A 27,805-nucleotide genomic window follows, 5' to 3' on the forward strand; every position below is an offset into this window, starting at 1 on the left:
TCTAGTTCAGTTCTAGTTCAGTTCTAGTTCAGTTCTAGTTCAGTTCTAGTTCAGTTCTAGTTCAGTTCAAGTTCAGTTCTAGTTCAGTTCAAGTTCAGTTCTAGTTCTAGTTCTAGTTCTAGTTCAGTTCTAGTTCTAGTTCAGTTCTAGTTCTAGTTCAGTTCTAGTTCTAGTTCAGTTCTAGGTAAGTTGTAATTCAGTTTTACTTTAGTTCTACTTTAGATCTACTTTAGATCTTAATTTTTTTCCTTTAAAAATGAAAGAAATACTGCTCACTTTCTATAAAAGCGATCAAATTATTGAATCTTATATTTTTAATAGTATCTTACCTTGACCATTCTGTTTATTAAACTGTTTTATCAGTCTACGTTTCTTTGAGGATTCCGGCAACGATTGTATATGAGCATACAATTGAGCCAACTCAGTGTCGGTATTATTGGTATTATGAGCAGCTGCAGTTTTCTCACGATCAACAAATGTGTACACTGTATTTACAGTTGATATATCCGATATGGAATCATCCAAAGTCATTTCGGGAGACATGGTTTTCTTACGTTTACGTTCTAAGAAATAGGCTCTAATATCGGTGGCCAATTTGGCGGGTACTGAAAATATATCCTGTCCTCTTATAATCATATAAGCAATAATACTAGACATTTTCTTTGCCAAATAGTGTAAAGCTTCGGGCGGTAAATTACGGGGACATATAAGATGTGGCGCAAACAAAGTGGCTAAATTTTCGGGACCCATTTTATTGAATTCATGTTGCTGTGCAACAGCATGTAACATATCGATAATGTTCTGTAATAATTGACGATTTTCATCGGGCAATAGGAGTAAAAGTAATTGTATGGAATTCAAAACATGTAATTCCTTTTTAACACGTTCGGCATTATTAGTGGTTGTGGTTGTTGACTTATCCTGTTCTAGATGATGATTAATGCCTAAACATAAGGGTGCTATTTGCAAATGAGCCGGATAGTGGGCATCTGTTAGTAGAGGTTCTGGCAAATCGGCTAAATAACCTTTAAAGACTGTGGCACAATCGTGAGCCGAATAGCCAGATGTCTCTAGTTCCAATGGCTTGTCATTTTGAATTTGTGCACGTAGATCGTTTTGTCGGGATGCTGAACCAGTTTTGCGAAAAATACCTTCTTGTTGTAGATCTGAAATGAGAAATGTTAAAATTACATTTAAGGAATAAGGGAATTATGCCTATTTTTGTTGGGTCAGTGGAAATTTCAAAGAGACACTCAACTTACTCTTTTCCAACATTAAAAACTCTTTCAATTCTTGCAAATGAAACAGAAATCCCGCATCAATCTGCTGATGTAAGCCCTCAATCGGACTGCCATCGTCACAGTTACCATTGACGTTATGGCCACTTTTATGGCCCACACCCACAGAAGCACAACCAGCCGAACCGGTAGCCAAAGCAGCGGCCATAACACCACCATGTTTGTGTTTTTTACTTAAACGATTCCATTTCTTTAGTTTGCCCTTATCTTCATAAACAATTTCGTGACAGGGTAAATCGAATCTGAAACAATACCTATGTTGTTACAAAAAGGAAGCCTAACAATCAAAATTGTATACAACATACTCATCTGTATTTAAATCCAATTCAAATGATAAATGCATGCGCACCAAGGTCTTAAATTTCTCATAATTACATTTACGCATGCGAGCAACTATTTCGGCATCTCGTAATTCCGTAAAATTTAAAGATTCCAAATCCATGTTCTAATATTTCAAGCAAAATCAAATACTTATACAAAATTCTTATAAATTCCCTCCACAGGGAATAGATTTTCTTATTTTCTTTTATTTTTTTAGAAATGACACCACAAAGGATTACAACAACAACAAATGTCAAACATTGAATTATTTTCGTTTTTTATTTATTTATTTTAAAGCGAATTTGTTTATTTTTAGGGTTTCTTAAAACAATTGTACTTCATTAATATCATATTTTCTTTTTTATAAATCGATCAGATTTTGTCAAAAATTATTAAACGATTGGTAAAAAAAAATTTACTTTTTTACAATTTTTTGCCACCTTAAAAAACCGCTGACTTTTTTAAATAAAAAACCTGCGTCCAATGCTTTTCAAACTGTTGATATTTTACACAAAGCTGCCAGATTTAAGTCAAATAACAAGGTAGTGGCAACTGTATGATAATATTCGGTGAGACATTTATTATTAATTTATATTAGGGTTTTATAAATCGACTTTCGAATAATCGAACAATTGACTTTTTGTCGAAAAAAGCCGAAAAGTCGAAGTCGACTATTTTGTTCCAAAAAAGTCGATAACTCGACTATCGTCTATGAAAAAAGTCGGAAAGTCGAAAAAAGTCGAAAAGTCGGAAAGAGTCGAAAAGTCGGAAAAAGTCGAAAAAAAGTCGGAAAAAAGTCGGAAAAAAGTCGGAAAAAGGCGGAAAAAGTCGAAAAATTCGGAAAAAGTCGAAAATATAAAGTCGAAAAAACTCAAAAAATTGCAACAAATAGAAAAAATATAAATAAAATGTTTTTTATTAATAATAAATAATAATAATAATATAATGTTAAATGGCAACATTATAAATTTACGCTTCTGGCAACTTTATAAATTTTTAACTCTGGTGGGAAAAAGTCGAAAATAGTCGAAAAAAGTCGGAAAGTCGAAAAGTTGGAAAAAGTCGAAAAATCGGAAAAAGTCGACTATTTATAAAATATTAAAAGTCGGAAAATCGACTTTTAATTAAATGAAATAAGTCGAAAAGTCGACTTTTAACTAAATGCAAAAAGTCGAAAAGTCGACTTTTCATAAAATGCAAAAAGTCGAAATGTCGACTTTTCATAAAATGCAAAAAGTCGAAATGTCGATTTTTCATAAAATGCATAAAGTAGAAAAGTCGATTTTTCATAAAATGCAAAAAGTCGAAAAGTCGACTTTTCGTTTCAACTATAGAACCCTAATTTATATGTGTTTATTAAGATGGAAGTACATAAAACGCATTATGCGCGCTAACGTGAAAAGTCGACTATTTATAAAATATTAGAAGTTGAAAAATCGACTTTTAATTAAATGAAAAAAGTCGAAAAAATCGACTTTTAACTAAATGCAAAAAGTCGACTTTTCATAAAATGCAAAAAGTCAAAAAGTCGACTTTTCATAAAATGCAAAAAGTCGAAAAGTCGACTTTTCGTTTCAACTATAGAACCTTAATTTATATGTATTTATTAAGATGGAAGTACATTGTGCGTGCTAACGCGTTATAAGCTTCTGTCGAAAAAAGTTAAAATAGAGTATTTTCATATAACAAGTTACATACTGTAGTTTGTAACGCTTCTGTCTCGAAAAGTTCAGTAACTTTTGACGAGTCGTCAGCTGATATTCTCTATAGTCTGGACTAAAGTCTACTCTATAGTCTGGACTATTGTCTACTGTTTAATTTGGACTATAGTCTGGATTACAACCTACTCTATAGTCTGTACTGTAGTCTATTCTGTAGTCTAAAGTCCTCTCTATATTTTGGCCTATAGTCTACTCTACAGTCTGTTTTAAAGTCTAATCTATAGTCTAGATTTTAGTCTAGTGTGGATAATAGTCTACTATATATAGTTTGAACTAATGCCTACTCTATAATCTGGATTATAGTCTACTCACTCGTCTGGACTTTAGTCAACACCATAGTCTGAACTAAAGTCTAAACTATAATCTACTCTATAGTCTGGACTACAGCCTACTTTATAATCCTGACTAAACACTAATCTAGTCTATACTCTAGACCATATTCCAGACTATAGTCCAGACTACATATACACTGTACTCTAAACAAGTTTTATTTTAAAACACATAACATACAAACCTTTATCGAACAAGTGAAGTCTATCAAAAATATGCAATTTGAGAATTATTCGATTTCAATTTTTTTCTTTATTATAAAGTTTACATATAAAATTAACCATAAATCCATAGATATTTGATATAATATATTTGTAATTATTGGTGAAAAGTAAACGAATAAGAATTGAATAAATAATTGTAATGAATACGCTTGGTATTTAATATTTGCTTTGATATTAAATACAGCATATTTTACTTTAAACATTACAGAATAGATATTCAATTAATATTCAATAAAATGTCATGTTTTAGTATATAGTTAAATGAATATGTTTAAGGGTTAATGGTTTAATAGTTTAAATAAAGTGATAGATATTAATAAATAAAAATAAATTTCAATACGATTAAGAAATTATATTTCTTAAGTAAAAAAAAAAAACTTAAAAGTTTTGATTAAAACGATTTTGAATTCGGAAAAAACATAAGAGTTTCATGATAAACGTAAATATGTACATATATCGGTTATATATTGAAAATATTGATATTGTTACTCCACTAGTCCAAATCTTCAAGTATAAATATTCAAAATCCTAAGACTTTTGAAATCTTGAAACTAACTTTAAGTTTCAAACTACTAACTAGTTTCTATTTTAGAGCTAATAGAATTGTTAATAATTTAGGATTTTAAGTTTTAAACATTAGTTCAAAAGGGACCCATCAAATTTTAATCCAACCTCTCAGTGTTAAAAGAAATATTAATCATTTCAATTAGCGTTAACTTCCAAGATTCTGGGTTCTCCTCTTCTAACAAAAAATAATGATCTTATTATCAACCGAAATTTTAACCCTATTCCATAGAGTTTAATATACAAATTCAGTTTAATAAGTTTCAATTTCTATCTCTCTCTATCTCTCTCTCTCTCTCTCTCTCTTAAACCCATCTCAAGAACTATGTAATGTATATAGTTCCAAGGGATTTATACGATTCAAAAGCTTCTGACAACAAGAGTAGAGATTATTTGAAGCAGTCAGTTGATGTTTATAACGTCAAAAACTTTTCAGAGATCATTGGTTGCTATCGGACGATAGTTTGTAAAGTTTCAATTTCTCCCTCTCTCTCTCTTAAACCCATCTCAAGAACTATGTAATATATATAGTTCAGAGGGATTTATACGATTCAAAAGCAAAAGCTTTTGTAAAACAAGAGTATAGATTATTTGAAGCAGTCAGTTGACGTTTATAACGTCAAAAACTTTTCAGAGATCATCGGTTGCTATCGGGCGATAGTGTAAAGAAAGTTCTGTACAAGAACTTTCAAAAGATTAAATTAAATACTTTACTATCTCATCAACACTATTGCTAAAAGGTCCCAAATAGACGTCAAACGATTTTTGATTTTAAAAACCAAAAGCATTGGACTTTAGTCTAGACTACAGGTCACATTAACGTTTATAACGTCAAAGACTTTTCAGAGATCATTGATAGTTATCTGACGATAGGGTGAAAGTTCTGTTGCGACCAAGAACTTTCAAAAGATTTGATTTAATTCTTTACTATCTCTATATAAGTATATACCCAGATAGATACACTACAGTCCATATTATGGATTAGACAACAGTCCAGACTTGTTTCAAAAACAGGCTTCACTTCACAATAGACAATAGTCCAGACTATAGACATAACAACAGAACAGATTTTAGACTAGACTGGATAGTAGTCTAGATTTTTAACAGTCCATAGTATAGTGTAAAAAAATAATCCAGATTATGGACTAGGCGACAGTCCAGACTATAGGCAACAATTCAGACTATTGCCTGGACCGTAGTCCAGATTATGGACTATACAACAATCCAAAATATAGACAAGCCAACAGTCTAATAGTCTAGACTTTTGACTAGACTTTAGTCTAAATTATAGACTAAACAAGAGTTCAGACTATACATACTAGACAAAAGTTCGGATTATAAACTAGATAATAGTCTAGACCTTTAACTAGACTGGACTATCAAAAAGTTCAGACTAAAGCTTAAACAACAATCTTGACTACAGACAACCTTACCGTCTATAGACTATATAACCGTTCCGCTCATATTTTGTTCTATTTAAAAACTAGTTATTTTCCGAATTCGATTTCTTATACTTTTAACATTTTAATGTTTAATGTTTGTTAATATAAAAGTGTTAGAGAGTGTTAGAGATATATAAATAATAAAAACAAAATATTTTATGTAAATTACATTTCCACATTCCTTTAGGAAATAACACATGAATTATAATTATTTTCTTTCTTTTGTTTATCAAACGACAAATTACGAGTGGGTCGATTATATATCGTATCCGAATATACATAAGCGTTATATGGCGGTGCTGAGGGAGCGTAACTTATTGAGTTATAATTATTAGTAGTTAAGCTACTAGTTGGATGATTGGTATATGAAGATGTATTAAGATTACTTGCTGTAGATGTAGTTGGACGATTAAATGTAGACACTGTAGAAGAGTTCGTTGAAACAACTGATGTAGCTCGATTAAAATTGTTATTATTGGAAGTAGTAGTTAAACTACTATTAGAACGATTTGCTGTAGATGTAGAAGTAGCTACTACAGCTGAAGTTTTGTTTAGAGTGGGATATATATTAGCAGTACTGTTAATTGATTTATTACCTACACTATTGGTAGAAACGGTTGCAGTACTGGCGGCTTTGGGAGCCACTGTTTTGGTAATCGGATTTACCGCTCCCGCTGTATATGAAGATGTTACCGAATTACTTGGTCTAGCTGTTGCATTGCTAGTAAGATTTGTTTTTGGTTTTGCTCCAAAATTTGTCTTATTAGTATTGTCACTATTTGCCTTTGCAGTTGCATGTATATTAGCAGCAATTTTTGTGGATTTCATTGTTGCATTAACTGCATTGGCATTTTTAGCTTTGTTATAAGAAATTTTAGTGACCCCATTGGTTTTCTGCTTATTATTGTTGTTATCTTTTCTATTGTTATTATTATTCTTAGACGAATTTCTATTATTTGTATTGGTCTTATTAGCAGCATTAGCAGCGGCTCTATTATTCTTATTATCTTTGTTTCTATTTGCCGTATTATCATTGGAAACATTAACAACGTTTGGAAAACGTAAATTATTTGCATTATTGACAACAGTTGTATTAGGTGTCGAAGCAAATGGTGAAGAATATTGTAAAGGCTCTTGATTAAAATGTTGCTGTTGACTTGTGGTTGATATATATGCTAAAGGATATAGGCCGGCAGCTGGTATTTTAAAAAAGTTATTGTTAGTATTTGAATATGGATTATTAGACCAATGATGTAATTGTTGTTGCTGCTGTTGTAATTGTTGTTGTCTTTGCATGCTATCAAAATATTGCTGTTGTTGTTGTTTCATTTCCATTAGTTGTTCATTTGTATAGCTAAAAGCTTTTTTTGAGTTTACTATTGTAGTTGTGTCGTTCAGTGTAGTCGGTGGCACTTTTGGTAATTCATCGAATAATGATTCGATTTTATTTTTTTCAAGTATTTTACTATTGCTACTCTCATTATCAACAACCGGTTTTTGTTTACCTTTACCGTATTGTTTGGTAATTTTACCACCTTTAGCTCCGGCTCTCTTATTTAATTGGCGTTTATTTTTATCTGCAAATTAAAATATATATACATATATATGTATACTATATCGGCAGATATGGAGATTAAACTATAGCCAAAGCTATATTATATAAACTAATCAATATGCTAACTAAACTGAACTAGAACTGAACTTGAACTAAACTAGAACTGAACTAGAAGTGAGCTAGAACTGAACTAGAACTGAACATTAACTAGAAGTGAACTAGAACTCGACTGTACAAGAACTGAACTAGAACTGAACTAGAGCTGAACTAGAACTGAACTAGAACTGAACTAGAACTGAACTAGAACTGAACTAGAACTGAACTAGAACTGAACTAGAACTGAACTAGAACTGAACTAGAACTGAACTAGAACTGAACTAGAACTGAACTAGAACTGAATTAGAACTAGAACTGAACTAGAACTGAACTAGAACTGAACTAGAACTGAACTAGAACTGAACTAGAACTGAACTAGAACTGAACTAGAGCTGAACTAGAACTGAACTAGAATTGAAATAAAACTGAACTAGAATTGAAATAAAACTGAACTAGAATTGAAATAAAACTGAACTAGAATTGAAATAAAACTGAACTAGAACTGAACTAGAACTGAACTAGAACTGAACTAGAACTGAACTTAGACTGAACTAAAACTGGACTAGAACTGAACTAGAACTGAACTGGAACTGAACTAGAACTGAACTGGAACTGAACTAGAACTGAACTAGAACTGAACTAGAACTGAACTAGAACTGAACTAGAACTGAACTAGAACTGAACTGGAACTGAACTAGAACTGAACTAGAACTGAACTAGAACTGAACTAGAACTGAACTAGAACTGAACTAGAATTGAACTAGAACTGAACTAGAACTGAACTAGAATTGAACTAGAACTGAACTAGAACTGAACTAGAACTGAACTAGAACTGAACTAGAACTGAACTAGAACTGAACTAGAACTGAACTAGAACTGAACTAGAACTGAACTAGAACTGAACTAGAACTGAACTAGAACTGAACTAGAACTGAACTAGAACTGAACTAGAACTGAACTAGAGCTGAACTAGAATTGAAATAAAACTGAACTAGAATTGAAATAAAACTGAACTAGAATTGAAATAAAACTGAACTAGAACTGAACTAGAACTGAACTGAACTAGAACTGAACTAGAACTGGACTAGAACTGAACTAGAACTGAACTGGAACTGAACTGGAACTGAACTAGAACTGTACTAGAACTGAACTAGAACCGAACTAGAACTGAACTAGAACTGAACTGGAACTGAACTAGAACTGAACTAGAACTGAACTAGAACTGAACTAGAATTGAACTAGAACTGAACTAGAACTGAACTAGAACTGAACTAGAACTGAACTAGAACTGAACTAGAACTGAACTAGAACTGAACTAGAACTGAACTAGAACTGAACTAGAACTAGAACTGAACTAGAACTGAACTAGAACAGAACTAAAACTGAACTAGAACTGAACTAGAACTAAACTAGAATTAAACTAGAACTTAACTAGAACTGAACTAGAACTGAAATAGAACAGAAATAGAATGGTAGTAAAACTAAACTTCTACTAAGCTGGAATTAGAATAAAATAAAAACGAACCAAGAACTGAAATAGAACTAGAATATAGTCTTAGAGATATAGAGAATACTCTTACCATTTCTTTTCATTCCAGATGTAGAAGGTTTACTGCTAGTTTCACTAATATTATCCTCTTCATCCTCTTCACCATCCTCATCATCGTCTTCGTCATCGTCTTTATCACCCACTGTTGCACTGTTATTCTCGTTCGAAATTTTATTTTTAGAATTTCTACCAAAACGTCTTCGTCTACGAGCTTTTCTTGGCTTCTCATTCTGTTCCTCTTTTTCCTCAATTTTTTTCTCTACACTTAGAGCTTTCATATTATCAGTTAAAAGTTTTAGCAAATCATTGTCAGCATTTGTAGTATTTTCTTTTTTAACTTCTGCACCTCCTGCTGCACCTCCAAAGGCTCTTGGTGGTCCTATGCCACCCACAAACGTTTTATTACGTTGACACTCTTTTATTATATACTCAAACTCACTATTTAAACTTAAAGTTTGTGGATTTCCCACCAAGATTAAAATAGATCTTGGACGTGATATAGTTACGTTTAAACGCTAAAATTAAGGATTTGTTTTACAAAAAACAAAAAAAAACGCAAACTATAATTGCAATTTGACTAAAACTTACTCTTGGATTATCCAAGAAACCCAAATTATGAGTGCCAGAACGAACAAATGATACAATTATTATATCCTTTTCTTTACCCTGAAAAGTTTCCACCGAACCCGTTTCAATATTAAACCATTTGCGTATATTTAGTTCTTCCTGTATGCGCCTATATTGCTTTTTATAAGGTGATATAATGCCAATATCACTCTCTTGCACCGGTTTGCCATTTATGCCGAAATACATGAGATCTTTAACGTAATCCATTACCACTTCAAGCTCTCGAAGATTATATAAACTACAAGAATTAAAATAAAATTTAATTATGATTATGGAAATTGTCATATTGAAAACTTACCTATGTGATTGATAGTCCGAACGAGAAGGATCATAAATAGCATGGAATATTATAGGATATTGCTTATTACGCGATTTGTGCCAAAGTTCACACAAGGAAACATCATCTGTAAGGTAAAGAAAATAATAATAAAACAAGTTATGGAAATGGAAATGAATATAAAAATCTTCTACATATACATATATATAATTACCCTTTTTAGCACAAGATTCTAAACTATGATTATAGTAGAGACCACTATATAAATTAACAATAGCGGGATGAGAACGATAGTTACGTATCAAACGTGTTTGTATGGTGCGATCATAGTCGCCCGTATCTACATCAACACGATAACAATCACGATCTAATAAACGATCCATTAACGATACATCTAGACCCAATTCTTTGGCACGTTTCGATTGTAGAATCGGTCCCAATTGTTTATGATCACCGGATATAATTAGACATGATTTTGGTGTCAAAACTGTAGTTATCGCTATTAAGGCTTCAGCTTCCATTGAGGCAGCAACCTCATCAATAAATAAATGCGTATACAAAGTTGAACCGTTTTCTTGACGACCAAATTTTCCAGTTGCCAATTTTGCTAAAACCGACAACGTACACACGACAATACGATATTCGTGTAATATCTCGACATCAGGATAGAATTGTCCATTATACATATTGGAAATTTCCAATAGATCATCATCGATTGTTTCGGTGCGAATTTCCGATGAACGTGAATAGATGCGTACAATGGCTCGCGGAATATCTAACTGTTTTAGATATTTACACAAACGCAAGGCTACTTCATCGCAAGCGCTGTTAGAGCTAGCAGTAACTAATATTTTTGTATTTGGTTTCTTTAAAAGTTGTAAAATCGACTCGACTATGGTGGTTGTTTTGCCAGTACCTAAAATGGTAATGGAAATTCGTATAGTTTATAGTCTAGTCTATAGCCTAGTCTATATTCTAATCTATAGTCTAGACTATAGTCAAGTCCATAGTCTAGGCTATAGTCTAGTCTATAGTCTAGCCAATAGTATATGCTATAGTTTAGTCTATAGTCTGGTCTATAGTCTAGTCTATGGTCTATAGTTTAGTCTATAGTCTAGTTTATAGTCTAGTCTATAGTCTTATCTGTAGTCTAGTCTATATTCTAGTCTGGTCTATAGTCTAGTTTATAGTCTGGTCTATAGTCTAGTCTATAATCTAGATAATAGTCTAGTCTAGTCTATAGTCTAGTCTATAGTCTAGTATATAATCTAGTCTATAGTCTAGTCTATAATCTAGTCTATAGTCTAGTGTATAGTCTAGTCTATAGTCTAGTCTATAGTCTAGTATATACTTTAATATATAGTCTAGTCTATAGTCTAGTCTATAGTCTAGTCTATAGGCTAGTCTATGGTCTAGTCTATAGTCTAGTCTAGTCTATAGTCTAATCTGTAGTCTAGTCCATAGTCTAGTCTATAGTCTAGTCTATAGTCTAGTCTATAGTCTAGTCTATAGTCTAGTCTATAGTCTAGTCTATAGTCTAGTCTATAGTCTAATCTATAGTCTAGTCTATAGTCTATTCTATAGTCTAGTGTGATCTATGATCTGGACTAGTCTATATTTTATAAAAATATTACTTACCGGGTGGACCAAATATAATATATGTAGCATCATTACGTGGACCTTCAGCTATGTTACGCACCGCTTGTAATTGCTCCTCGCTTATATTTTTATTATGCAAATCCAAACTGAAGCAAGAAGTTTAAATTAATTAAAAAAACTAAATATATATATTTCTATATCGACTATGATATCTCACCTAACCCTCGACAATTGTCGTGGCATTATTTTAGAAGGAAATAGAAATTTCTTCAAAAAATCCATAGCAATTGGTAACAGCTCAAGCGAACGATATTGATAACGAAAATTTAAACGTGATGGCCGACATATAACCGTATATGAACCGTGTATATTAATTTTTTTATCACATTTAAAACTAATACGACCCGTATTGACGGCCTGTATTAGTCCAACAAATGTATTCTTCATACGATTAATATCGCTTTTATTCTGCAGCATTAATTGCATTATATCTTCCGATTTTGTTAAGATATCAGTACGCGTGGTGAGTATTACCTCATCATAAGCAGATAATATATTTTCAATAAATACACGTTGTTTGGGTTTAAGCTGAAATTTTATAAAAACTATTATAGTTTAATATAATTTAAAATATAGATTCCATTACCTGAAAACTATATTCATCACCATAACTACGTAATTTAATATTCTTTTGCGTTAATTGCAGATATTGTTGTATATTGTCCATATCTTCTATTTGCAATAGTATATTTATTGATGCTCCTATATTATGAGGCTGTAATATTTTGCCATTACGTACATAGTCTCGGAATTCATTAGATGTTTTCATTAATTTCTCATAATAGAAATCATCCTTTAAAGCATCTTGTATTTCTTTGGGTGGATAATAGTCGGCTAATTGGAATTTTGGTTTAAAAATTCTGATAAAGAAGACGAAGAAGATGTACTTAAGTATAGTGTTTACGGCAAGTTTTATATTTAGCCAAAAATTATCTGATAGACTTAAGTCAAGTTTATAATGTCGACTATAGTTTAGTCTGTTTTTTGGTAGTCTGTAGTCGGAACTACTCTTCATAGTCTATTCCATAGGCTAATCAATAGTTCAGTCTCTTGTATATTGTCTAGTCTATTGCCTAATCTATAGTCTAGTCTGTAGTCTAGTCCATAGATTAGTGTATGGTCTAATCTAGTCGAAAATCTAGGCTTAAGTCTAGTCTATAGATTAGTGTATGGTCTAATCTAGTCGAAAATCTAGGCTTAAGTCTAGTCTATAGTTAAGCATATAGTCTAGTCTATAGTCTAGTCTATAGTCTAGTCCATAGTCTAGTCTATAGTCTAGTCTATAGTCTAGTCTATAGTCTAGTCTATAGTCTAGTCTATAGTCTACTTTATAGTCTAATCTATAGTCTATAGTCTTGTCTATAGTCCAATCTATAGTCCAGTCTATAGTTTAGTCTATAGTCTAGTCTATAGTCTAGTCTATAGTCTAGTCTATAGTCTAGTCTATAGTTTAGTCTATAGTCTAGTCTATAGTCTAGCCTATAGTCTAATCTATAGTCAAGTCTATAGTCTAGTCTATAGTATAGTCAACATTCCAGTCAATATTCTAGTCTATAGTCTAGTCTATAGTCTAGTATATGGTCTAGTATATAGTCTAGTATAAAGTCTAGTATATAGTCTAGTATATAGACTAGTCTAATCTTTAGTCTTGTCTATAGTCCTGTCTATAGTCTTGCCTATAGTCTTGTCTATAGTCCTGTCTACAGTCTAGTCTATTTTCTAGTCTTTAGTCTAGTCTATAGTCTAGTCTTTAGTCTAGTCTTTAGTCTAGTCTATAGTCTAGTCTATAGTCTAGTCTATTGTCTAGTCTATTGTCTATTCTGAAGTCTAGTCTATAGTCCAGTCTATAGTCTAGTTTATAGTCTAGTCTATAGTCTAGTCTATAGTCTAGTCTATAGTCTAGTCTATAGCCTTGTCTATAGTCTAGTCTATAGTTTAGTTTATAGTTTAGTCTATAGTCTTGTCTACAGTCTTGTCTATAGTCTTATCTATAGTCCAGTCTATAGTCTTGTCTATAGTCCAGTCTATAGTCCAGTTTATAGCCTAGTTTATAGTCTAGTCTATAGTCTTGTCTATAGTCTTGTCTATAGTCCAGTCTATAGTCCAGTCTATAGTCCAGTCTATAGTCTTGTCTATAGTTTAGTCTATACTAGTCTATAGTTTTGTCTATAGTCCAGTCTATAGTCCAGTCTATAGTTTAGTCTATAGTCTAGTCTATAGTCTAGCCTATAGTCTAATATATAGTCTAGTCTATAGTCTAGTCTATAGTATAGTCAAGATTCTTGTCTATAGTCTAGTATATAGTCTAGTATATAGTCTAGTATATAGTCTAGTATATAGTCTAGTATATAGACTAGTCTAATCTTTAGTCTTTTCTATAGTCCTGTCTATAGTCTTGTCTATAGTCCTGTCTATAGTCTAGTCTATTTTCTAGTCTTTAGTCTAGTCTTTAGTCTATTCTGAGGTCTAGTCTATAGTCTAGTATATAGTCCAGTTTATAGTCTAGTCTATATTCTAGTCTATTTTCTAGTCTATAGTCTATGCTATAGTCTATTCTTTAGTCTATGCTATAGTCTATTCTTTAGTCTGGTGTATAGTCTAGTCTTTTGTCTGATCTAAAGACTAGTCTATAATCTGGTCAGTAGTTTAGTCTATAGTATATTCTATAATCTAGTCATTTGTTTAGTCTCTAGTCTAGTCTACAGTCTCGTGTATACTACAGTTTGTAGTCTAGTATATAGTCTGCACTATAGACTGATCTATAGTTTGCACTACTGTCGATAGTCTGCAATACATAGTCTAGTCTATAATCTAGTGTATGTATGGTCTAAAGTTCGTAATTAATCGTATATTTTAAAAATTACTTACTTCTTATCCGGTAAACGATAAGGATTAATAGAAAAATTAACTTTTGGAAATTCCTCAGAACGCTGTAAACAAGAATATTTGTAATATACATATATTTTTATATTTATGAAAATATTTAAAAAAAATTCTCTTTAATTTACCATAAAATGATGTTGTTCAACAATATGTGTTTCCTTGTTACTCTCCAGATGACATATCAAAACAATAGGCTGTTCGATGTGTATGGTAAACAAATGTGAATCGACAAAGAAACGATCCTTACCATTTTCTGGACATTTATAGGGTACACGCATATTGTGGACATAATAAAATGAACGCGACTGTACAATAATAATTTTATCAATTATTATATTCTCTAATTGTGTTTCGAATTCAAAACAAAAATAATGAGAATTTTTACACAGTCTATAGGTCATTTTAAATATGGGTTTATCACTGAAATAAAAACAAGAATATAAGTTATATATGAAGAATATTGAACAATAATACTAACAATTTACTCATGGTGTTTAAAAATTCAAAATCTGTATCATCGCCATGTTTCTGGATATGCTCTTCATAGGTATCCATGCTGCTAAAATCTTCTTCGCATATGCAACAGCTCATATTAGTAGGATTATAGTTTTCATTGCGTATTTGCATTAAGGAGGCTTGATATTCCAAAGGAATTGGCGTCATACTTTCATCCACTTCCAAATTATCTAAAATTTTGTTTAAATTTCTTTTTTATTTTATTTTTAAATTTTTAAGTTTATATATTGTTTAACCTTCTTGTAAAACATTTGATATATTATCCACCAATTCCAATAATATGCTTTCGGGAGATTTAACCGAATTCGTTATCTGTTCCAGACCATCACTATTTATTTTCAATTTATCCAATTCTTTTATTTTACTATTGCGAAAATCAAATAAATTGGAATATTTTATTTTAAAAAAAGGACTTCCTCGTGGAGTGTTGAGTAGAAAACCGCAACGATGTAACATGGTACCAATCTGTTGTGGTTTATTAAATAATATTCAGTTAAGTTTAATACAAAGTTTCTATTTATACATACATCTGAAGACCCATTGAGTTCATTTAATTTTTTTCGTAAATCTTTTGTAATAAATTTTGAATACTCCTCTCGTATTAGGGATTTTTTAATAAGCCACTCATTATTGGCGCTAACAATAGATCGATGATATAAACCAAGCACAAAGTTTCCAATTAAATTTATTTCTAAGGAATTTTAGAGTTTAATTAATTGATAAAAGTATATATAAGTGAAAATATTAAAAAGAAATTGTTATACAAACCCCATTCTTCTGATTTGTGAGACTTTAGTTTTGTCTTGGTATTATCACGATTTGAAACTGTTGAAATTTGAGTGCCAGTTGATTCGTCGCTGGACATTTTTGTTTATTTTTTTTTTTTATTAAACTGAAATGCAAACTATATACATATAAAGTTATTTTAATATTTAAATTTTTTTGTTTAATATTAAAGAATTACTACAACGACAACAAAAAATTATTCGTACTGCGAATTCGTTTCAAAATTTGTTTGTTCGAAATTGGAAAAAGTAAGAAAAAGGAAGAAAAATTATATTTTTGTGAATCTCCACGATTTTGAGATAATTTTAACAGCTTTAAAATTTATTCGAATATTATTTCGAAATTAGAAAATGTGAGAAATTGGCCTCGAACTAAAATTATAGTTTTTTATTATACTAAAATTATATTTTCGTTAATGTCCCCAATTTTGAGATTATTTTAACAGCTTCAATATTTTTTCGAATATTATTTCGAATTTTCGAACTTAATTTTAAATATTTCAACATATTATTGTAGTGTCATCGAATGTACTCTAGACTGACAAATTTCAGACAATTTGGGCCACCAGAAGTGGTTTTAATGGCTTTATAAAAATTTTCGAACTTAAGTTCGAATTTTCGAAAACTTTTTTTTAGTTCTTATGACCCAGAGATTATTTTAAGAACATAAAAAAAAACATTTCGAACATAACTTCGAATTTTCGAATATAATTTCGAATATTCGAACATAATATTGTATTGTCATTAGCTGTACTCACAACAGCCAAATTTCAGAAAATTCGGGCTACCGGAATTTTTGACTTTTTTTATTTAGTTAAAAGCCGACTTTTAGACTTTTAGTATTTTTTATAAATAGTCGACTTTTTCCGACTTTTTTCGAGTTTTTTGACTTTTTTCGACTATTTATTTACTTTATTACTTTTTTTTCACTTTTTTAAAAATTTCCGACTATTTTTGACCTTTTTCTACTATTTTCGAATTTTTGACCTTTTGCGACTTTTTGACTTTTTTTCGACAATTTGTATACTTTTTTTTAAGTTTTTCCGACTATTTTAGAGTTTTTGACTTTTTTCCACTTTTTTTAAAAATTGTCGAATATTTTTCTACTATTTTTGTGTTTTCGACTTTTTGATTTTTTTCGACTTTTCGGTTTTTTTCGACTTTTATTTTCTTTTTTCCATAGATGATAGTCAAGTTATCGACTGTTTTGGAACAAAATAATCTACTTTGAATTTATAGAACCCCATTCTATAGTTGAAACGAAAAGTCGAATTTATGACTTTTTGCATTTAGTTAAAAGTCGACGTTTCGACCCTTTGCATTTAGTTAAAAGTCGACTTTTTGCATTTTATGAAAAAAAAAATTGTTCGGCTTTTCGACTTTTTCATTTAATTAAAAGTCGACTTTTAAACTTTTCAACTTTTAATATTTTTCAAATATTTTTCACTTTCTCCCAAGTTTTTCGACTTTTTCCGACTTTTTTCGATGTTTTTTCGACTTTTTATTTACAAAGTCGACTTTTTGACTTTTTATTTACAAAGTCGACTTTTTGACATTTTATTTACAAGGTCGACTTTTCGACTTTTTTCATAGACAACAGTCTATTATATATAAGACTATAGAATAGACTAGATTATAGAATAGACTACAGACTAGACTATAGACGGTACCTTAGTCTATTCTATAGGTTAGACTTTAGTCTAGGCTACACTATAGACTTCACTATTAACTAGACTTTACAATAGCCTTTGGAAAAGAATAAAAAATAGCCTTTGGAAAAGAATAAAGAATAGCCTTTGGAAAAGAATAAAAAATAGCCTTTGGAAAAAAATAAAAAATAGCCTTTGGAAAAGAATAAAGAATAGCCTTTGGAAAAGAATATAGATTAGACTATATTCAAGACCAGAGACTAAACCATAGACTTAACTATAGAATTGACTATAGACGTTAGTCGATTTATCGACTTTTTTAGAACAAAATAGTCGACTTCGATTATTAAAAAGTCGATTTATAAAACCCTACATACATCGTTCTTTTAAACCAACTAAAATATTGAAAATATATTACTTTAAAGTAGGGTTCTATAGTTGAAACGAAAAGTCGACTTTTGCATTTTAGGAAAAGTCGACTTTTTGCATTTAGTTTATTTAAGTCGATTAATTAATTTACAAAGTCGACTTTTCGACTTTTTTCATAGACAATAGTCGAGCTATCGTCTTTTTTGGAACAAAATAGTCAACTTCGACTTTTTTCGACAAAAAGTCGATTGTTCAATTATTCGAAAGTCGATTTATAGAACCCTACTTTAAAGGATCAATTTTAAAGTAACATATAGCTATAACAAACGCGGTCGGCTACACTGCTTTTTTGCAAAAATTGCAATTTGATCATTGATATTGTGCAGCATGGCGTCACAAATTAGGTGAAGTAATTTTAACAGCCGATTTTTTTTTACCCGAAACTCTATACAAAAACTATACTCTCGTTAAATCAACGTCGTCAAACTTAATATATAAAAAGTTTTACTTTTATTTTATTAGCTCCAAAATTAAATAGCTTCACCTTATAACATCATAATGTAGAGTTTAATAATCTCAACAAATATGTACATATGTAAGTTTGTATGTACATATTGATAAGTAATATTGTGCTATTGATTCTACATTATCAATATGCATGGTTGCAAAATTGAATTAAGCAAATGGCGTATATATGTACATACATACATTCATATTCATATTATATGAATTTTGTTAAGTATGTGTAGAAATTGTTTGCCAAAATTAATGATAAATATTATTAAAATGTATTTAATTTTTGCTAGCAATTATTGCTTTGTTTTAATTTTTTGTTAAAATTAATAATTGAACGACATTGTTTATAAATATTTCCTTGAGATGATTGTGTATAAACGTAATTAATTTGATTAATTAATGGTAATTAATGGTTAATCTATTGATGCATAAGAATCTTCAAGTTTAAAACCTAAGCTCGACAACAATTTCTCTTTATACATGTAAAATTCCACTAAAATTGTTTAAAACATTTAGAAATTAAAGCTTAATTGTAATTTGTGTTCTTCACTAAACCACTGTGTGTCGCCGGTCGTTTTACGACAGCAGTTGCAATTGTAATCATTTAACAAATTCCAAGTTATTTTTGTTTTGTTAAAGTTTCTATAAATTATTTATATATTTATATAAAGATAAAAAATAAAAGCTTTTATATATTATTAATAAAAACAATTTACCACAGAAATACACTTTAGAACAAAAAAACAGATTTATCATATTTTTTTTTTGTTAAATGCCAAAATCTAAACATTTAAATTACCTTTTTTTATCACTTTTGCTTAGTATATTTTATTTATCTTTTTCACCGCATATACAATATTTTTAACAATAACTAAACTTTTTGTCGAATTTTTTTTTTTATAATTTTTTACTACCGCTGCCAATGATGTTCGTAATCAAAGTAAATTTATAAAGTAGCGACACGAGTTGTTGTACAACAAACGTCTACAAAAACCACAGGCAATTTGTTTTTGTTCGAAATACTAACTTGTCAAAATTTGTTTACAAAAATTAACCAATAATTAATGGAAAATATGGCATTATTGTTGTACTTTCCAAAAATATGTTGTTATTTATATTAAAAGTTACAGAGTTTTCTTTATTTTTTAAAAATAAGAACATTTTTAAAAATATTATACACTTAAAATACACTTTTTCACATTAAATACAACAAATTACTCAGAAATTTGTACAAAAGCAAGCGTTAAAATGAAAACAAATATGGCAACATAAACATTTTTGACAAGTAAGTCCACAAATAGCAAGTTTAAAAAAAATAGTCAGCTGTTCAAATGAGTCTACTTTATAAATTTACTTTGTTCGTAATAAAACAAATTGTCTGTTGTATACTGTGCACAAAGTGAAGAGAATCACAGAGTATACAGAGGTTTTGACATTTACAAGTCTAAAATCAGCTTTTCTGCGGTTTTTTGTAAACAATTGTGAAAAGAGCTATATAAAAAAACAGCTAAAAAAATTGCTGTTAAGTTTTGTGCAAAAGAGAGGGAAATAGTGTTTTTGTTCGTGATGCCTCTGAAACTCTGTATGCAATTTTTAACAAACAAAGACATTTTAATGTGTGCTTCCCCTTTTTTTGTTTATAAAATTACACGTAGATAATCATTAGAAACAGTGTTGATAAATATTTTGCCACACTTGAAAAATAATGTAAACAGCAAAGTATATAAATATACTTTGGTCGCTACTTTATTAATATACTTTGGTAAACAGAATAACAGATGAAACCAACTTCGAGTGATGCCAGATTTTTGTTGACTAACATGTCTTTTGCGTAGAAATAACATGAAAACGTGTACACCACCGTTTAACAAAATATAATATCAGTCGAAATTCTGAGATCAAGGCCATGTAAATTTGAATCTTAATCCTCAGAATTTCACAATTACATTTCGCTTTTACAGGTATCGTGTAATAAACATTTAAAAATTATATTTTCTCGGCAAATACTAGTGATTACTAAAAATTGACTTTTAAAGCGAGTTTTTGAATTGACAATCAAATGCCAATTAAAAATCAGATTAGTTAATCTAAAAATAACTAGGGTTCTATAGTTGAAACGAAAAGTCGACTTTTCGATTTTTTTGCATTTTATGAAAATTTGACTTTTCGGCTTTTTGCATTTTATGAATAGTCGACTTTTTGCATTTTATGAACAGTCGACTTTTTGCATTTAGTTAAAAGTCGATTTTTCGACTTTTTTCATTTAATTAAAAGTCGATTTTTCGACTTTTAATATTTTATAAATAGTCGACTTTTCGACTTTTTCCGACTTTTTTCGACTATTTTCGACTTTTTCCGATTTTTCGACTTTTTTCGACCTTTTCCGACTTTTTTCTTTTTTTTTGCTGATTGAGTATTCAAAAACAACTATCTAGGATTATTTTAATTTAATCCCTAATCATCAACATACAGATTGGCCCTTAGACGCCTTAAACCATTTTATTTTGATTGTTATAACGTCTGAAATATGCCCACAATTTTTTAAATCCGTATAACACAATATCTCGAAAATCTGATGTTTTTTGAAATATGATTTTTATTAAATTTGCTTATTATTACAGATATTTAATACATATACCTACATAGGTATAAGGTTTTAAGTAGTTTGCGTGATTCTATTAATTAGTTTAATTGTTAAATGTCGTGTTGTGTTAAAAATTAAAAAGAAAATCATAACTATTCATATTGATTTTCCAATAATTATAAAAATGAACTGGGTTTTTCTTAAATAACTCAGATATCCTAGAACTTTGTTCTGTATATAATGTGTCGATTACGTATGGCAACCAAACACCAGTTGCATTGTCAGCTTCAACATCATTTTGGCAACGCAACTGAAGTGTAAACTGAGATACATAAATTTGGTTAAAAAATTATTAATATTTTAATCTAATGCTATAAAACTACTTTCAATTTCCTAACTACAGCTGTGCAATTTGAGAACATGTAACCCAAAGTTTAAATTTGGGTTACATGTTCCCAAATAAAAAAAAGACTATAGACTAGACTATAGACTAGACTATAGGCTAGACTATAGACTAGACTATAGACTAGACTATAGACTACACTATAGACTACACTATAGACTAGAATATAGACTAGACTATAGACTAGAATATAGACTAGACTATAGACTAGACTATAGACTAGACTATAGACTAGACTATAGACTAGACTATAGACTAGACTATAGACTACACTATAGACTAGACTATAGACTAGACTATAGACTAGACTATAGACTAGACTATAGACTAGACTATAGACTAGACTATAGACTAGACTATAGACTAGACTATAGACTAGACTATAGACTAGATTATAGACTAGATTGTAGACTAGACTATACACTATACTATAGACTAGACTGTAGACTAGACTAGACTACACACTAGACTATAGACTAGACTATACACTAGACTAGACTATAGACTAGACTATACACTAGACTAGACTATAGACTAGACCATAGATAAGACTAGACTATAGACTAGACCATACTCTAGGCTATAGACTAGACTATAGACTAGACTATAGACTAGACTATAGACTAGACTTTAGACTAGACCATAGATAAGACTAGACCCAAACCCAAATTAGACTAGGTCAAGACTTGGAATGGGCATGTTTTTTTATATCAAAATATATTTTTTTAATAAAATATGGCTACGTTTCACACAAAAAAAATGTCTATGCATTTTTACATTTCCTTAAGTTAAAAAAAATCCACGTCACCATTATTTTACAATTAAACAAGATTGTACTTACTATTTTTTGATACGTAGAATTAAAAATCACTTGTAAATGTTAACTTTTAACCGGATTTTATTTTATAAATTTCTAAACGGACTTTTATTTATTTACTTTTATCGGTCTCTTCAAAACTCGCGTTCAAGTAACCAAACGATTTATTTTACTGTTTGTTATAAATAGACACAACCAGTAAACATTAGTAATTGATTTCTGCTAAATGGGGAATCACTAATTTTTTATTTTATGGTTTTTCCAAGAATATGTTATTTTTGAGTTGCCATATGTGTTTGTTATCTAACGATTAAGAAAAATATGGCAGTGTTTTGAACAGTGTTGTAAAGTGTAGAAATTAAAAACTCTATACTAACAAAAACCTGCGTCGATTGACTAAAAATAAAGCCGCTGATTAATTTTAAATGTTAACACCGTCGATTAGCGATATTCGTCTGTCTATTCGTATATTTGTTTAAAACTATATTGTGAATGGTCAAATGTTATATATGTGGTTTAGTTACATACATTTTTTGTAAAATAAAGATTATAGATAAAGTTTCTTATATGAAAACCATGATGTTTTGAATGTTTTATAATATTGATATCAAATGTAAGATATTTGAAAGATCTTTACTTAACGGATTTTTAAGAGATACATTCTATACATATGTATATACTCAACTTAAAATTTACAAAATATTTAAAAACTTTATTTACATATACATATATTTCTTTTTACATTATTTTAAATAAAAACTATATAAATGCACTTTGACAAATCTGTAGTAAACTGAAAATTTGCAAAAATATGTTCCTTTAGAAAGTTGCAAATCGTTCATAATTTTATTTATTCGTGTTTCCATTGGGCTTTACGTTTTTCCACAAAACTACGAAGGCCCTCTTGACAATCATTTAAACTAAGATTTTCCAACATTTTCTGTAAGGAATTCAAACATTTAGATATCAATAACATAGACAAAGCTAAAAAGGATTTATATTATTACTTCAGATCCCAATTTATAAGCATCTTCTATGGACAAATTCAGTTGTTTGTAGTAAAATTCCTTGCCCAAAGCAATAACAGTACGACTTTTATGCTTAATAGCATCAGTGACTTTTTGCATTTCAGTTTCCAATTCGGCCTCGGGTACCACACGGCTGACGAGACCTAAATTATGAAAATTTAATAAATATTTTTCAAAACAATTTAAATAGCGTTAAAATATACCGGCCGTAAAGGCTTCTTTAGCCGTTATGGGTAAACCGGTCATTAGCATATAAGCTGATTGGGGCCTGGCCATAACGCGCGATATAGCAATGCCTGGAGTAGAACAAAATACCCCAAAATTGGCGCTGAAATAAAAATAGTGTGAAATACTTGAAACATAAAATTTTTTTTTAATACCCTGGCGTAGAAAAATTACTCTTTTCCGAAGCAATAATAATGTCACAAGAAGCCACTAATTGACAACCGGCTGCTGCCGCCAAACCATTAACCTTGGCTATAACCGGTACTGGTGCTTTGTATATATTTAAAATTATATCACTTAACTTTTGGAATACCTCCTTCTGACAATTCTGTTCACTGCCAGGTATAAGTTCTTTTAGATTGTGGCCCGCCGACCATACCGGTCCTTTGGCACTTAAGACAATACAACGTAATTCCTTATTTTGCCAGTCACTGGTTAGAGCCTCCAATATGGAGTTCATCATACCCATGGACAAGGAATTACGTGTCTTGGGTTCATTTAAACATATCTCACGTATACCATTAGATTGTGTAACTTCGGTGTAGGTTTGTGCGGCTTCTCTGGTGCTGGAAATATGCAGGGCAGCATTGAAAATTTGTGGCACAGTTTGTGGCTAAATTCGGGAAAAAATTACTATCTTACTAAAGTTTTAGTGTACACAATATCTTACCTTATTTAACTTAGTTATAATCTTCAACATTTTGCTGGTGGAAATTTTATTAATTTATCAACAAGTGAAATTTATTGAAAACAAAAACATCTGATTGTTTGTGCAAAAAAATAAAAATGAAACCAACTCTGTGTTACTGAAAATTTCAAAAACTTTACAACACTGATTCTAAACAGTTAGGCAAAGAATTCCAAGAATTTTACAGCAAGCACAGTTTAAACCGTTATTAATTGTACATATACTCCATTTTCTTGTGAAACGTAAGAGTTTTAATCAAAAAAAAAATAATAAAAATATAATTTATATTGCATAAAACCTAGGATTCTATAAATCGACTTTCGAATAATCGAACAATCGACTTTTTGTCAAAAAGTCGAAGTCGACTATTTTGTTCCAAAAAAGTCGATAACTCGACTATCGTCTATGAAAAAAGTCGAAAAGTCAACTTTGTAAATAAAAGTCGGAAAGTGGAAAAAAGTCGAAAAGTCGGAAAGAGTCGAAAAAAGTCGCAAAGTCGGAAATAGTCTGATAAAGTCGAAAAAAGCAACATTATAAATTTACGCTTCTGGCAACTTTATAAATTTTTAACTCTGGTCGGAAAAAGTCGAAAAAAAAGTCGGAAAGTCGAAAATAGTCAAAAGTCGAAAATATTCGAAAAGTCGGGAAAAGGCGAAAAGTCGACTATTTATAAAATATTAAAAGTCGAAAAATCGACTTTTAATTAAATGCAAAAAGTCGACTTTTCATAAAATGCAAAAAGTCGACTTTTCGTTTCAACTATAGAACCCTAAAAACTACTCCATTTTCTTGTGAAAAATAACAGTTTTAATCAAAAAAATAACAAAAATATTATTTATATTGCATAAAACCCCGATTTTATATTATTAGTTTAACACAACTTTGTAATTTTTTTTCACAAAACGTGGTTTTCATAAAAATGGTAATAATTTATTTAGGTAAAATTAAAAAAATATATAAATGCATTACAACCATAACCAGTTAAATAAGTCACATATAAAAATAAATATATATAAATATTTAATAGCATTGTAAAGACTTTGTTTAATGCCATAACAATATTAATTTTTTTAATATTTTTATTACTTTAAGGCTTCATTTTTAAAGAATCTAGTCATTGAGTGTTATTTACAAATGAGACCAAACTGGTTTACGTTTTTCCATAAAACCGCGTACACCTTCTTTTGAATCTTCTAGCTGAAGATTTTCAGTCATTTTCTACAATGAAAACATATAAAATAACATTAATTAATTGTTCTATCTAAATAGTTTACACTTACCTTTGTACCCTGTTTATAGGCCTCTTCCAAAGGCAATTCTAATTGTTGATAGAAAAACTCTTTACCTAAAGCCAATACAGAACGACTTTTATTCTTAATAGCATTTACAATTTTATTTATTTCATTATTGAGTTCTTCGTCGGCTACCACACGGCTAGCTAAACCAATTTTATAGGCATCTTCAGCAGTAATGGGGTGACCAGTCATTAACATGTCTAAACATTTGGAGTGTGGCATTATGCGTGACATGGCAACGGCAGGTGTAGAGGCAAATACACCAAAGTTAGCACTAAATTAAGTATTTTGAAAATAATATTGTTATATAATGTCGTTATTTGCCGACCGGCTTGAACCTCTGATCTGCAGACATGTTACAAATTTTATACATTTACACTAACCTGGGCGTAATAAAAGAACTTTTCGCCGAACACACAACAATATCACAAGAGGCTACCAGCTGTACACCACCAGCCGCTACTATACCATTAACCTTGGCTATGACGGGCACCGGAGCTTTGCGTATATTGTAAATGATATTTGTTAGTTTTTCAAAAACCGCAGTATGCTGTTGTACACCACACTCGGGAGCCAATTCCTTTAAATCATGACCGGCTGACCAAACGGGTCCCGTAGAAGATAAAACTATGCAACGTAAATTGGTGTCATGCCAAGTTTTTGTTAATCCTTCCAATATCTCATCCATCATTTTGAGAGATAAGGCATTACGTGTTTTGGCATCGTTAAGTATAATTTCACGTACGCCATTGCTTTCGGTAATTTGACAGTATTTATTACTGGCACTGGAGGTGGACATGGCAGCACACATATTAGTCAAAGGCAGTTTGTTTGTAGTAGTAGTAAAAGGCTAAAATAATTAGAGATTTTAGATAAAAAATCAAAAAAAATCTACTTGCATAAAAACTTACTGTATTTAATAGAAATCTAAAGTGACGAAGCATTTTTTTACGGGTGAGTGTTTTGTTTTTTAATTTATGTATATGTTATCACTTTAAATTTTAAGCAATTAATAACAACAGGTGAATATAAAAAATGTAAATAAAACTAAATTTGCAAACAGCTGAACATTTCCAAAAGTGTTTTTGTTTGATAACAAGTAGAATTAAGGTAAGATAGTTGTAAGGAACATACGTTTTTTTATATATAAAGTTTGACAGTTTCGTTTTAATGGTTTTATTTCATATATTTTTACTTTATCTCAAATTTTAATATAGCAAACAACCCTGTTATACCCTATAGCAACTGCAGCCAACTTCCGGTTTGTTTACCATCAGCTGTTCAATTAACTTCACCTAGTAGGAATAACAACAACTCTGTTTTTGTATTTATTAACAATTGCAGCCAACTTAAGGTTTGTTTACATTTCTTATTAGTTACAAAAACTATTTGTAATAGAACAGCTGTCTAATTAAAATTTTTATGTTATATTTGTGATTTTTATGTTGTAATATTGGCAATAAAAACAATTGGCTAACTATTTGTTTTTAAGTAAATTTTGAATAAATTCCAAAAATAATTTGCCCAAAAAAGTAAGTTATTCACAATACATATTTATAAAGCTTCAGTTTTACCCCTTTCCCGCCTTTTCTGTGTTATAATTATGACATAGGGAAAAAAAACGTAGGTACATAATTGATAATTTTCTTTATCAATTTTTTTTCATTTGTATTTAATTGATAACAAAGTAAATTAACTTTTTATAATTACTTTATTGCATTCCACCATAACTCATTGGCTGTTAGTGTTTAATCGCCTTTTTACTCAATTTGCTTTAATTCTCATTTCAGTTGTTTTCGTTTCGTCAAAGTGTTTAGTAATTTGTTAATTTTCATTTTTATTAATAAAAAAATATAACCCAAAACTTAATTTCAAATCCACCTTGCATTGACTACAATTGAAAATACCAAAGAACACCACCACCATCACAACAACAATTCCCGTTTTCATAATCATGAAACCTTTTCAAACTGGTGCTTACGATTGCAGCAAACTATTGACCGAAAATATTAATCGTTTGTTTGCGAATCGTGAACCCTGGCAAGTGGCCAGCATAACAGCTTCAGCTGTTCTTACCTCCATTTGGCTATGGAGTTTTATCAATCAAGATGAAAGTAAGTATGATGTCAAAATTAAACATTGTATCGAATACCTATATAGGAGTTATGTAAACATGAAAGGGGTAAAGGTTAATTTAATTTGAGATGTTTTTTTTTTATAAAATTTAAAATTTATTAAAAAAGTTTATAAAATTATTTATTGCAAAATTTATAGAAAACTTTGAACTAGAACTGAACTAGAACTGAACTAGAACTGAACTAGAACTGAACTAGAACTGAACTAGAACTGAACTAGAACTGAACTAGAACTGAACTAGAACTGAA

General features: G+C 30.2%; 4 protein-coding genes across 6 annotated transcripts in view; all 4 read right to left on the minus strand.

Annotated features, from left to right (window-relative positions):
• LOC111684394 (rho GTPase-activating protein gacGG) overlaps nt 1-1,902 on the minus strand; it is a 6,543-nt gene extending 4,641 nt beyond the window's left edge. The window contains exons 1-3 of the mRNA XM_046953383.1: nt 1,604-1,902; nt 1,263-1,540; nt 326-1,166 (exon numbers count right to left, since the gene is read on the minus strand). Of these exons, the coding sequence (XP_046809339.1) occupies nt 326-1,166; nt 1,263-1,540; nt 1,604-1,740 (1,256 nt within the window). The 5' untranslated portion in view covers nt 1,741-1,902. The remainder of the gene's footprint in view (nt 1-325; nt 1,167-1,262; nt 1,541-1,603) is intronic.
• Nucleotides 1,903-4,831: 2,929 nt separating this feature from the next.
• LOC111684403 lies at nt 4,832-22,383 on the minus strand. 3 transcript variants are annotated; one of them, XM_046953773.1, is made up of 15 exons: nt 22,210-22,383; nt 15,831-15,966; nt 15,590-15,753; nt 15,299-15,527; nt 15,025-15,232; nt 14,672-14,966; nt 14,532-14,593; nt 12,250-12,523; nt 11,821-12,191; nt 11,643-11,749; nt 10,219-10,920; nt 10,026-10,131; nt 9,689-9,965; nt 9,132-9,615; nt 4,832-7,477 (listed from the first exon to the last, which is right to left on the minus strand). In XM_046953773.1, the coding sequence occupies exons 2-15, from the start codon at nt 15,925-15,927 to the stop codon at nt 6,084-6,086; spliced, it is 4,770 nt and encodes a 1,589-aa protein (XP_046809729.1). In that variant the 5' UTR covers nt 15,928-15,966; nt 22,210-22,383; the 3' UTR covers nt 4,832-6,083. The 3 variants fall into 3 exon arrangements, with proteins under 3 accessions (XP_046809729.1, XP_046809730.1, XP_046809728.1); XM_046953774.1 differs by lacking the exon at nt 22,210-22,383 and adding an exon at nt 19,181-19,388 and having other exon boundaries at nt 15,831-15,954; XM_046953772.1 differs by lacking the exon at nt 22,210-22,383 and adding an exon at nt 19,181-19,387.
• A 487-nt stretch (nt 22,384-22,870) lies between these two features.
• Nucleotides 22,871-24,258, minus strand: LOC111684400 (enoyl-CoA hydratase domain-containing protein 3, mitochondrial). The gene is made up of 5 exons (XM_023446557.2): nt 24,109-24,258; nt 23,594-24,051; nt 23,417-23,541; nt 23,193-23,356; nt 22,871-23,125 (listed from the first exon to the last, which is right to left on the minus strand). The coding sequence occupies exons 1-5, from the start codon at nt 24,136-24,138 to the stop codon at nt 23,036-23,038; spliced, it is 867 nt and encodes a 288-aa protein (XP_023302325.2). The 5' UTR covers nt 24,139-24,258; the 3' UTR covers nt 22,871-23,035.
• A 776-nt stretch (nt 24,259-25,034) lies between these two features.
• LOC111684401 (enoyl-CoA hydratase domain-containing protein 3, mitochondrial-like) lies at nt 25,035-26,547 on the minus strand. Its single transcript, XM_023446558.2, has 4 exons — nt 26,333-26,547; nt 25,805-26,271; nt 25,407-25,695; nt 25,035-25,344 (listed from the first exon to the last, which is right to left on the minus strand). The coding sequence occupies exons 1-4, from the start codon at nt 26,363-26,365 to the stop codon at nt 25,255-25,257; spliced, it is 879 nt and encodes a 292-aa protein (XP_023302326.2). The 5' UTR covers nt 26,366-26,547; the 3' UTR covers nt 25,035-25,254.
• Nucleotides 26,548-27,805: the final 1,258 nt, after the last annotated feature.

This window comes from Lucilia cuprina, chromosome 6 (assembly GCF_022045245.1).
Source record: "Lucilia cuprina isolate Lc7/37 chromosome 6, ASM2204524v1, whole genome shotgun sequence".
Classification (NCBI taxonomy): Eukaryota; Metazoa; Arthropoda; class Insecta; order Diptera; family Calliphoridae; genus Lucilia; species Lucilia cuprina.

What these genes read in the sequence shown, in the direction of transcription:
- LOC111684403 (XM_046953773.1), bottom strand. Translation starts at nt 15,927, where the DNA reads ATGTCCAGCGACGAATCAACTGGCACTCAAATTTCAACAGTTTCAAAT. An exon ending in TTAAACACCATGAGTAAATT is followed by an intron (nt 14,967 to 15,024) that starts GTTAGTATTATT and finishes TTTTTATTTCAG; the next exon opens with TGATAAACCCATATTTAAAA. An exon ending in TATTATATTTGGTCCACCCG is followed by an intron (nt 10,921 to 11,642) that starts GTAAGTAATATT and finishes TTACCATTTTAG; the next exon opens with GTACTGGCAAAACAACCACC.
- LOC111684400 (XM_023446557.2), bottom strand. Translation starts at nt 24,138, where the DNA reads ATGTTGAAGATTATAACTAAGTTAAATAAG. An exon ending in AGTAATTTTTCTACGCCAGG is followed by an intron (nt 23,542 to 23,593) that starts GTATTAAAAAAA and finishes TTTTTATTTCAG; the next exon opens with CGCCAATTTTGGGGTATTTT. An exon ending in CTTATAAATTGGGATCTGAA is followed by an intron (nt 23,126 to 23,192) that starts GTAATAATATAA and finishes AATTCCTTACAG; the next exon opens with AAAATGTTGGAAAATCTTAG.
- LOC111684401 (XM_023446558.2), bottom strand. Translation starts at nt 26,365, where the DNA reads ATGCTTCGTCACTTTAGATTTCTATTAAATACA. An exon ending in AGTTCTTTTATTACGCCCAG is followed by an intron (nt 25,696 to 25,804) that starts GTTAGTGTAAAT and finishes TACTTAATTTAG; the next exon opens with TGCTAACTTTGGTGTATTTG. An exon ending in CCTATAAACAGGGTACAAAG is followed by an intron (nt 25,345 to 25,406) that starts GTAAGTGTAAAC and finishes TTTTCATTGTAG; the next exon opens with AAAATGACTGAAAATCTTCA.